The following is a 12,061-nucleotide window of genomic DNA, read 5'->3' on the forward strand; positions in this document are numbered from 1 at the left end:
GACAGTGACTTGGTGGGCCTCAAAGATGTGAAAGGCCAGCAATAATAATATGCAAAATGTGGTCCACCAGATTCAATTTCAGATCCTTTGGTCTCTCTCAATAGATTCATCCACTCAAGAGAAAAATCTGTCCATTGAATTTGATCAAGTTTATGTTTTCTAGATGTTTTGTACTTCAGAAATTGAGTAGTTTTTCTTTGGTAGTGTCATCACCCACTATATCAAATGCATGAACGTTTCTTTGTGTCACATGTTTGGAGTAGGTCACCTAGACTTCACTAGGCGATAGTAATAATAATAATAATAATAATAAAAAATCGGAAAATTCTAAGGTTTCGATTCGAGCCCACTGAACTTGTAATATCAATTATTGAAAATGTACGATGAAATTTAAGCTATTGAATGAGTGTACAAGTACATGAGACTATTATATTAATGATCGAGATCAAAGACATACGATTGATTCCACTTTTAGGTACTAATTTGATGCTGAAACTGGGACCCAAAGAAATGGCATAAGTTACATTTGAGCTAGGAAACAAGATGAATACATACAAATGCAAAGGAATCATCATATTTTTGTATGGCATAACACCCCCTGAGATAGGGCAAAGACCACTGAACAGGCATGTGACCCTTTGAAGAAGGCATCATCAGGTTCAAAAGCCACAGAAGGATAATTTATATTTATGGAAACAGAAGAGGCTGAGACCTGCAATCCACACATGAATGGGGAATCTGTAGATAACTGATGAGGAATTTGAGTTCTCACTAACAGCAATCCAGTCATTCTTAAAAATTTCACTCAACAAGTCATGGAAAGTGAGGGAATAGTCAACAAGATTGTAGCTGCAGAAGACAGAAGAAATCATCCAGTGAACGGAAACTTTGGCCATTCATATATCAAAGAAACAATAATCTCTGTACTAGAACAATTGCCTGTCCAACAGTCTAATGTGCGGGCAGTTGTGCCTGTCTGTACTAGAACAATTGCCCAATACTGTATCAAGCAAGCTAGAATCTTTCTATCTTATAAGGGTACAACCCAATGGGTCCCAAAATCCATCTTTGAAGTGTTTTTGACAACCAAATACAGTGACCTGCAGGATATCCAAGATCCAGCATCATCAAATAACATAGTATGTATACAAGCTTTGGACAGCAGGCCATCCCAAAATTCTGGATGAACTCCCTTCCCTACTGGGTTGAGCAGGATAAGTTTTATTATGGGAGGACTGGCATCAAGATCATGATTGCTAAGGAAAGGAATCCATAGGATAGCAACCAAGTACACGGAGAAATGTGGCAAACTCCTGCAAAAAATTTGAATGCAATACCTTGTAAGAAGGTAGGTTGAAGAAGTGAATTCTTTTGAAGAAAAAAACATTTACTTGTTCCAAACTAACATAAATCCAAATGTATAATTCTATCCGCAGAAGATCCATTCAATCTCACCCCATACAAAATGCAAAGTAGCAAACAAATTGTGTTGATCAATGTGTTTAGGGTTAAAAACCTTCAAACATGGTTTTCACCTTAAATAGAGAATCGGCAAGAATGCACTTGCTCTTACCCGATGGAAACAAATTAATAAGTTCAACCAACCTAGTCCTCCTACCCTGGATCTTAGAGTACAATATGTGAGGAACTTGAACAAAGGAATAAAAATAATTTTGTACTTCTGGATTTCTTATTGTAATAAGTTTGACTTAAATTTACTCACCATTTCATTTGTAAACCTGAAGGAAACATTCCAATAGCTTCAAACAAAGCTTTTGGAACTTTGACAAATGCTTATAAAGAATTTGATGGGATGAGTCAAAAGCAAAATTAGGAGGCATAATTAGAACAAACCTGAAGATGCGCCAAAGCTGTCTGTGCACGGGGCTCAGCCATAGAAGCCTCAAAATCAATATAAAAGAGGTAGTCAAAATACCTGCCACCATAAATTAGTCAATCAAACATCATGAGTAATTTCACCTCATACAGAAAGATCCACTATGGTATCCAAGAAGTGGATAATCAAAAACAGGGTTCACAAAGTATAATGGCAATGAGATTATTCTTATTATGATTCCCTTTTTTTTTTCTTAACAATCCATTTGAAATACAAGGTACCTAGTCTGTGTTTCATTATGGTCATTTGATGTATTCCAATGAAAATGAGAAAAATACTCACTTGGCACTTCCAGTGTTGGAGTCATCAACTACCCTTAATGGTTTCTTCCTCTGTGGCCGGCTTTCAATCTGAACATGCATACAGAGCTAGAACTTTATGGTGGAGGCTTCTGTACAAAATGAGTGAACTAATGAAAACAAACTCACTTAACCTTTGTCAAATTAATGTCTCTCAAGGCAAAGACCGCCAAGGCTTTAAATAATACTCCAGGGCCTTCTTCCAAAGTAAACACAATGCTTGTCTGAAATGAAGGACAACAATTTTCAGCTTCAGAGAATTTAAGCCAACATATAAAGAGGCATAAATGGATGAACAAAACCTACCTTAAAGAGCTTATTGGTTCTTGGAATTATAGGATCCCTTGCAAGGACCAGATAACGAGTAATGTTATCAAAATCATCCTGTACAGACCATGAGTTCAAGCAAATTAAGTAGTGTTCAACTATAAAGCATAGGAATTATACATAACTAAGTAGCACTCTATGGTTTGTGACCAGGACATGAACTAGTAATTAGCCACCACCAATGACCCTGCAGCAGCCACCTCTTGCACCAACTCAGGCAGCTGCTGCTTTTGCACAATCACCCCCAGAAACATCAATAACAACACACTTCCTGTGCAATGCTGCGTTGTGTAGAGTTAAGTTGAAATTTTTAAGGATGGGAAATAGAAAAAAGAATGTAGTTACCTAAAAAAGGGCTAAGCAATGAGTTACCTGGATTCTTTCTGCAAGTATGTTAAGCCCATAGATTTCTGCTGCTCGAGCACTTGCAACAACACCAGCATCGCTCAGGCCATGTGAGGCTACATACTGACCAACAAGTCATCACGGTCAAGAAGGAACATTCCCTCAAATAGTACAAGAAAATAAAATTAAGGTGCTAATAAGACATCCACAGATCACCTGAGCAGCACCAGCTGAATCATCAACATTTTCTCTGGAAACACCTAACTTACTCAGGATGATATCACTCTGGGCGAGTGCCTGCAAATGAAGACTTTTCAACTCATAAAAATTTATCATTGGGATTTGGAACTAGATATTTATATGGAATACATTCTGCTATATATTTGATTATGTGCCAAATTAGAGAACATGTAATCATACTTTACGAACATGAAAATGTGAGGTAAGAGGTAGAGAGGCCACAAAACAGACAGGGCATCCTGTGTACCAAGGTTTTAAGCTGAAGCACTCTCTCTCTCTGTTTCTCTCATTCACTTCCTGGACTTCATGAATCAATTTTGCTTCTATACTAATTTAAAATTAAAAATAATATTTTTTGAACTATTAAATTTGGTCAGAAATATAATTAGAATGATTCCCAAATATAGCCCCCTCAAGGAAAAAGACCAATTTTTTGACTCCCAAGAATGGTTAATGAATTCTGTGACATAAAGTAGGTGATGTAGCCTAGTGAAGAGTTCTTGTGGCATTATACATCCTTGTCAAATTTGGATTAGTTTCTTATTGCAAAAAATAGAAAATTATCTAGCGAGAGGAAACTAATCCAGATTGGACAATGATAACTAATGCTACAAAAACTCTTTAATACGCTACTCTGGTCCCCCAGGTTGAAAGGAGCTTACACTTAAGTTGTTGGAGCTGTAAGAATCGCCTTATATAGAATCCAGTGCTTGACATTGGGAACATCTAAAGCACAAATATGATTTGGTAATTTGAACTGGTAGTCATTTCTCATTAATCTTCTTAATAATTGAGATCAATATTCGTTATGTTGTGTTCTATTTAGCAACTTGAATTTGCCTTACTTTCTCTTTAATCTCAATAATTCTCTTACTTTTGCTCTGAATTTCTGTTGTGAACAATATTAAATTGTCCACCCTTGGTAAGACAGCATCAAGGACTGACCTTAGGGACTCTTATCTCCTTTATGCAATCAATGAAACTCAAGTTAGAACCAAAAATCTAGGAGGAAACAAAAACCTGACCTGAGGATGGCTTAGAACACGTCTTAGCTGATCAATTCCCACCCCTGGTATAGCTAGGAGGCAGAGGTTAACAGCCAACTGCACCTCACCCACAATGTGCAGCCTATGACGAAGGAGTAAATCATAGTTACGATGGATGCTTCCACCTAAAGAATTCTCAATGGGAAGAACTGCTTTTTCAGCCAACCACAATTCAACAGCCTGCAAAACAGAAACAACAGAACAAATGTAAAAAGGATCAGGTCATTAATTCAATGAGGCATTTGGACACCGAATTTGAATGAAATCATTCCATTCTGTTTATATATTTATGTTATTGAACACACACACACACACACACACACAAACAAACATACATATGGTGGTGAATAAATGGAGAGATCTTATGGAAAGCAAAATAGATAGACACAAAATTTATGTTAAACCTGGTGTACAAAATTTCCTCCCACAGAATGTTAAACTGATATCATACTGGATACCTTGAATGCATCTTCAAACTCATCACAAGGAACAGTTTCACAATGAGGGTAAGCTTTGAGGGCAGCGTCCTCACTATATGCGCCTGGCACACCCTGCATCATTGGTTTAACCATAATATAAATAACTAAAGACGTGGTAAATTTCTTACTTTTGTGTGCATCTAGGGATTGCAAATTGCAGCTAGCAATCGTAAAATAAACATCATACCTTATATGAAATGCGCACCTTCGTACCATCCTTGGGAGCGGCAGAAATATCAGTGACAGATAATGGTTCTGCAATTGGTGAAAATATTGTAAAAATTAAATGGCATAAATTTATATGTTGAATAATTTGAAAATGACATTTGACACTGTACCATGTTGAAAGTTTTGCAGAATTGACTAAAGCAAAACATGCGGGAATGTGGAAGGTGCAAAGATAAGTTTAAAATCCAACTCTTGCATGAGTCCAAAAAGGTAAAAGGAGGAAGACGACTCCTTTGAAGGTTTAAAATAAAATAAAATAAAATAAAACTTCCATTACATTTAACCAACAGAAAAATCAACCCAATCTATTTACATTCATTGCCAGTAGAAGCAAGATCCTTTTCAGACTACTAGGACCATCTTAAAAATCAACCCTCCCTTCTTGCATATAGAAATGATATCAAGGATCCCCTAAACGGCTAAACATAACTACAAAAAATAAAAAACATTCGTACATAATTATAGAACAGTTGCAACATAACACATACAATAGTCTGACTCATCCTTTGACATAAGAATTGAGCTAATTCTATCAAATTGGGAGCAGTACATCAAGACCTTCAACCCTTCAATAACATATTTACAAACAGAAGTCCGGGAAAATCTAAGTTACAAACTCTCATCTAAATTACATCAATTACTTACCAACTAATCAACCAATTCATATCCGTTCACCCTATATGTTTTAAATTGCAAGTCCAAGGGAATTCATCAAGACAACAACCAAAACATTTTAAACTAAGAACAATAAACACATTAACCAAATTGAAATGAGACAACCCACTTGGAAATGATGCCAGATCCCTGAGTATTCTCCCGGAGTCATTGTTATCCACCTTATCAACAATCCCCTGAAATTCAGTTCCCGGATTTGACGGGTTCCCATCATCCAACGACTTTATCCCCCGGTGAGTCGACAAGCCCCAAAAAACCACACTGGGAGTCTCCGCAGTGCCCTTACCCCAATTGCAGACCACCCCAGAAGGCTTGGAGCCCAAATCTTCCCAACCCAACTGGGAAACAGCACCACCCAACACAGAACTAAACTTCAAAGCCATTAAAACATGAAAAACAAAATGCTGTGCTTCGACCTGTTCTCAAAAGCCAAATTCAGTCAGTACAACTGTTGGCGTCAACTTGCAAAGCAAGAAGGGGAATGCGTGTGGAAAAATACAGAATAAAAAATGGTGTTAGGAGTGGAAGTTTTGGTTCAGTACTTTGATCAAACACCTGATACCAGGTTAGGTGAACACGTTTTGGGGTATCTGTAAAGACTTCTTCCACTTCTTTGACAAACTCTGCGATTTGGAAGTTGTAACGGATGGAGACGTTGAGCGGAATTGTTTACCCTTCGAAGCCTCACCCGTGATTGGATTGATCTGGGTCACAGTTTCTGGGGCCCACTCTGCCAACGGTGTAATGATTTGCTCTAGGACAAAAAATTCTGTGATAACTGACCGATGAAAAATGTGCCACGTAAGCAAAAACCTTATATCGTATCACTAAAACCTACCATTAACCCTAATTTTTTTTTTATTTCTATTGTTATTCTCTCTCATAAAATTTAAAAAATAATTTTAATTAATTTAGTAATTCCAATTAATGCGTTTATATATATATATATATATAGAGGAATGTAAGATTGAGAAAGTAAATTTATTTTTATTTTAATGTTAAGTAAAAATTAGAAATAAAAAAAAATAAAAATAAATTGTCAATGATATCTGTATACATAATTTAAAATATATTTTTTAAATTTTTATTTAAAAAGAGTATTGTATTATATATCATTTGAAATAATTTTTTACTTTCATTTTAAAAAATTCCTTAAAAGTTTCTTTTACTAAATAATAAAAGCGTATTTTGACTTATTATTTAAAAACAAAACTGTTTTTAAAAATGATACCTAAATTCAATCTTTAGAAATAATTTTTAAAAAATAAATTAAAATAGAGAATTGTTATGATTGTTTTTTCATTAGAGAAAATAAATTTAAAAGTAAGATTTTGTATTGAATTTATTAATAATTTTAATGATTTTAATAAATAGTTTAAAACTCAAAAATGTATATAATAACCATAAAAATAGTAGACGTAATTAATGTTTTAGATTCTTTAATAAATCTTATAATTTTTAATAATAATTTAAAATTAAAAAATTGATTAATTAATTGTAGATTAAATAAAATAATTCAGAATATCATTTTCGTAATTAAGTAATAAATGTATGCATATAATAAAAAAAAATGGCATAGTAATACCTTAAAAAAATTAAACTTTGTTTGCTTTTATATTTATTTAAAATAGAAGAGTATTGATAATTATTAATTTTGAATAATTAATTTTTTATATTTTTAACAAAATAAATTAATAATGTTTTTTTTATAAGATGTAATATCAATATTTTTATAAAATTTATAAATCATATAAATATTATTAGAAATTATTAATTTTCAATTATTACTATTTATTTAAAAATAAATAAATTAATTAATGTTAATATCTATATATTTTTTATATTTATAGAAAAATATAATTTATGGTTTTATTGGATCATAAATATTCATATTTTATTAAAAATTATTTATTTTTAACAATTAAATTTTATCTTATTTGGACACCTTCAATGATCACAATATATCTAAGTATGGAAATGGATCTTTGCCTTCCATAAAATCTGTCTAATATATAAATATGTATAATAATTAAGAGATCATGAGTATAAACCTAGGGGGAAAATTTGAAGATGTGGAATTTAAGGTGAGCCCATAGCAAAGAGGTATATTGAGAATCAAGTGGTGTTAGTAATTTAGGATAAAATAATTTGTAGAGATTAAAGAGTAATTGAGTAGATGACAAGCCTAATGAAGATAGGGATAAAAGAGAGCATGTGGTTTCCTCCTTGGAAAGATCACCATTTTTAAGTTCCTGTCCTTTGGAGCATCCACTATTTGTTTGAAGATTCTTCATTAAATATTCTCTTCTTTAAAATAATAGAAAAAAAAAATTAATTTAAAATATAAGTTTAATAAAAAATATTTTTTAAGTCTTCCTATTTTTCATTTCTTCATTGGTTCAAATGACATCATATTCTTTCTACTTCTCTAGTTTCACCCTTGTATTGTTGTGGTTAGTTTCATTGAGAATATCATCATCAATATTCTTAATTTTTCATGGTTTTAACATTGTAACTTTGAGATCATTAGGTAGAGCACGGATAGAATTTCTTCTTTGTGCTTTGTTGGATTTTTTCTCTATATGATTTTCTTCAAGTTTGTGCACATTGATCCATTTTACCATATTCTCTTGGTTAATCAAGGATGATTTCACTAAACGTTTTTAATTTGAAACACTTTAATCGATGATAATTATAAACAAACATTTTTATGAAGAATCAATTAGGGATTAGTGGATATGTATAATCTCCAAAATTACTTATTACACTAGATTCCACATTGGCTTAATTTGTGCACCAAGATCAACTTTTTGAGTACACTATAAGTTCAAACTCCTAGTTTGACTCAACCTATGCATCGACATTGGCATAGAATACACTAATGATAAGCGGCATGTATGATCCTAAGATGACTATGTTGGATTCAAATGTGTCATCTGATTGAGGTATTAATTTTAACTGCCTCTTGACAATATTAGATTATAGTGCCATTAAGAATAACTCAAGATGTCTCTACAAAGGCATGGTAGTATAGATTGGGCAATAATAACCTATGTATGATTGCTTTGGTTGGTCTTTGGTCCATCAATATATAGTTGGTGTTGTTGATGCCTCGCGTCCCAGGGATCCCCGTAGCTGCCAAGTGGACGCGTGCTTTCAACCAAGAATAAATTCTGACTTAGTTGATCCTGCAAAAGATGTCCGGATAGGATATCCTGACACACCCTCCGATGGTTTAGTTAGCCATGACTCAATGAATCAGGTTGTTGCCCTTTTTCTTGAGTTAGCTGACTTACCTTCTTCTTCGCGTGAAGGTTATTTTATATAGTGTTAGAAGCTCTACTCCCCTTATTAATGGCGGGAAGACTTTTTGACTTATCATGATGTTCCTGAGGTAATGGCAGAATCATCATCACCTCCCAGGAGGCTGTCAGAGATCGTGGGAGGTGACTTGCCATCACTCTTGTCCTTTCGCTCTGCAGGCGGTGAAACGTAGGCTGTGACAGGTTGTTTGGGGTGACTCAGCATGACTTGCTTTTTACGGTCAATGACCCGGACAATGTATCCGGATAGAATAGAGCACCGTCCGGGTATAATATTTGAGAGTGCCGTGTGCCCCCCTGGGGGACTCGGATAGATGTGGCGTGCCACGTGTCATGGGGGGAGGTCCCTACAGGTGTCACAAACAAGAAGTCCCCTCATGTATATAATATAACATTGTGTAACAAATTTTCAACTACAACAAGAAAATAATACATAGCAACAAATGAGTATGTAAGATAACACCCTAACTTATATTACTCTATAAAATTATTACAAGATTAGATTATGTTGATAGAATTTGATTCTACAAGGAAGGACTTTGTTGATAGTATTTTACCATCAATATTGGCTTATGTTGAGTTAACGTCATTAATCAAGGTGTCAACATAGATTTAAGATATTTATGATACTGAAGCTGTCGTACAATGACACTATAAAGGATAAGAAAGGGATTTTGTTTTAATGAATATTTAAAAAGATGCTATTTTTTTCAAGAAAGACAAATCAATCGAGACTGAAGAGGCTGATTTTGTCATTTCATTGAAGACGGTGCAATGAATTGACAGCAACTTATTTATTTTGGTCCTACCATGTTATAGGCACATGCAGCTCCCGCCTCACCAAACCCCTTCTCTATTCATGAATCCTTTTCGTCACTTTTGGAAGCATTCATCCACTGGAAAAAAAAACAAAAGAACAGAAAACTCAGTGTTTAACCATCAGCGCAAGGTAATGTGCAAGAGAAAAGACAAATGGATGTAGTTTTCTAAGGAGGCAAATGTAAGAGAACTTAAGAGAAAAACGTTCATCCTCATTCCTAATTTTTTGATTTGATTTACAGTGGCTGAATCTTGCTTGGATGCAATGTAATTCTTGTCTGCTCCTAAAGAGAATATACCTAAGTAGGTTTGAGAGTTTTTTTGTTTTTAATTAGTCCGATGAGAATGTGTGAAAATGAATAAATTTCTAATGTAGATACCATATCTTTCAAGATCTAGATTCTCAGAGCTTATGATGCAGCTCTCTGATCAGATTCATTGTTCACCTAAAGTTGAACACTACAAGTTTCTCCAATGCCCAAAAATGAAAATACAGACAACAATCTGATTCAAATGCTTCTAAACATATCTAACAACAAACCAAAAGGCAAAGAAAAAGTTCATTTTTGCTCATATTTCAACTATTATAACAATTATGAAACAAAACAGATGAGAAAGAACATGCATCACGCACAACCGAAACAATGCCCCACATAAAGGTAAGAAATGAACTATTTTAGCACTAAGAAACAAATGTTTTTCGGTTGTTATTATTATTATTATTATTTGAGATTAATGTAAGGTAGGAATAAGGATGAGATCTTGTGATCGTGAAACCCCGACACATCATTCCCCAGGAGTAGTGTTAGATCAAATCATATCCAGAAAAGGGCATAAGGGTTTTGAGTTTTTGTAGTTGGTTAGGGGTCAATGAAAGTGGCCTTCACAAGGGATTGTTTGCTAGTGCCACTAGCTGAGAGGCTAAGACCTTCCTAGAAGAATTTGAGTGGCTGGCTGCTTTCTGGTAAGGTTAAGAACTAAGAATATAGGTGTCCATTAGCAAACCAACGACATATGTTGAGTTCATGCCGAACGTGACTTGATAGACATACTATTTATATGTGTCCATTAGCAAACTAACTCCTACTTGTCTAGACTTAGTCAAATTCAAATGCTTTCAAATTCAAACTCAAATTCATTAACTTTAAATCTTTATTGTGTCAAGCCACCCACGTGGTGTCTTGCGTGTGCGTGCTCGCATGCAACCCTATTTATTAAATGTTGCACCTTCAAGCCACCATAAAGTTTTGACATGATCCTTCAACCTCAATCATCACCTATCTTACTAATGGCTGTGCCAGGATTTTTCTCAATAGTACGGTAATTTAAAAAAGTTATGCTTAAATTACTGTAGTAGAAGAAGTTATTACAAATATACAGTAGTTTTTGCCACCTAGGAAAGAGGATTTGCCACTTAGGAGAGAGGAGAGAGGAGAGAGGTTCAACGGATAATTTTTTTTTTAAACCAAAATCATCTTTTCAAATTTCGTCAAAGGGAAATCGTCTCTTGAAGAGACGAGTTCCATGAAAAAAAAAATAGTATTTAAAAAAGTTCCCCATTTACAAGGGAACTCGTCTCTTGAAGAGACGAGTTCCATGAAAAAAAATATATATATAAAAAAAAGAAAATTCCTCAAGGTATATATTTAAAAAAAAAAAAAAAAATTTCCACAAGGGAAATTCAAGAGACGAGTTTCCCATCGGAAATTTTTTTTTTAAATATTTTTTTAAAAAAAAATTCCTAAATTAAAAAAAAAAAAAAACAATTCCACAAGGGGAACTCGTCTCTTCAAGAGACAAGTTTCCCATGGGAAAATTTTTTTTTTAAATATTTTTTTTAAAAAATTCCCAAATTAAAAAAAAAAAAAAAAACAATTCCACAAGGGGAACTCGTCTCTTCAAGAGACGAGTTTCCCATGGGGAAAAAAATTTTTTTTTTAAAAAAAATTCCCAAATTATATATATATATATATATATATATATATAATAATAAAAAAAAAAAAAAAAAAAACAATTCCACAAGGGGAACTCGTCTCTTCAAGAGACGAGTTTCCCATGGGAAATTTTTTTTTTTTTAAATATAATTTTTAAAAAAAAATTCCCAAAAAAAAAAAAAAAACAACAACAACAACAATTCCACAAGGGGAACTTGTCTCTTCAAGAGACGAGTTTCCCATGGGAAATTTTTTTTTTTTTTTTTAAATATTTCCAAATTAAAAAAAAAAACAATTCCACAAAGGGAACTCGTCTCTTCAAGAGACGAGTTTCCCATGGGAAATTTTTTTTTTTTTTTTAAAAAAAAACAATTCCTCAAGGGAACTCATCTCTTCAATAGACGAGTTCACATGGAAAAAAAATATATATATATTTTTTAAAAAAAGTT

The 12,061-nt window shown here is 33.5% G+C and overlaps 1 protein-coding gene across 1 annotated transcript; it reads right to left on the reverse strand.

Annotated features, from left to right (window-relative positions):
• Positions 1-868: 868 nt before the first annotated feature.
• On the reverse strand, positions 869-6,199 carry LOC117926671 (arogenate dehydratase/prephenate dehydratase 2, chloroplastic-like). Its single transcript, XM_034845877.1, has 12 exons — positions 6,079-6,199; positions 5,646-5,952; positions 4,821-4,888; positions 4,613-4,705; positions 4,134-4,334; positions 3,085-3,165; positions 2,896-2,991; positions 2,503-2,580; positions 2,331-2,420; positions 2,180-2,247; positions 1,855-1,936; positions 869-1,313 (listed from the first exon to the last, which is right to left on the reverse strand). Exons 2-12 carry the CDS (start codon positions 5,917-5,919, stop codon positions 1,257-1,259), a joined length of 1,188 nt encoding a protein of 395 aa, XP_034701768.1. The 5' UTR covers positions 5,920-5,952; positions 6,079-6,199; the 3' UTR covers positions 869-1,256.
• Between the last annotated feature and the right edge of the window lie 5,862 nt (positions 6,200-12,061).

This window comes from Vitis riparia, chromosome 12 (genome assembly GCF_004353265.1).
Source record: "Vitis riparia cultivar Riparia Gloire de Montpellier isolate 1030 chromosome 12, EGFV_Vit.rip_1.0, whole genome shotgun sequence".
Lineage (NCBI taxonomy): Eukaryota > Viridiplantae > Streptophyta > Magnoliopsida > Vitales > Vitaceae > Vitis > Vitis riparia.

What these genes read in the sequence shown, in the direction of transcription:
- LOC117926671 (XM_034845877.1), bottom strand. Translation starts at nt 5,919, where the DNA reads ATGGCTTTGAAGTTTAGTTCTGTGTTGGGTGGTGCTGTTTCCCAGTTG. An exon ending in GTGTTCTAAGCCATCCTCAG is followed by an intron (nt 3,166 to 4,133) that starts GTCAGGTTTTTG and finishes CTTCATTTGCAG; the next exon opens with GCACTCGCCCAGAGTGATAT. An exon ending in TCCAACACTGGAAGTGCCAA is followed by an intron (nt 1,937 to 2,179) that starts GTGAGTATTTTT and finishes TTATGGTGGCAG; the next exon opens with GTATTTTGACTACCTCTTTT.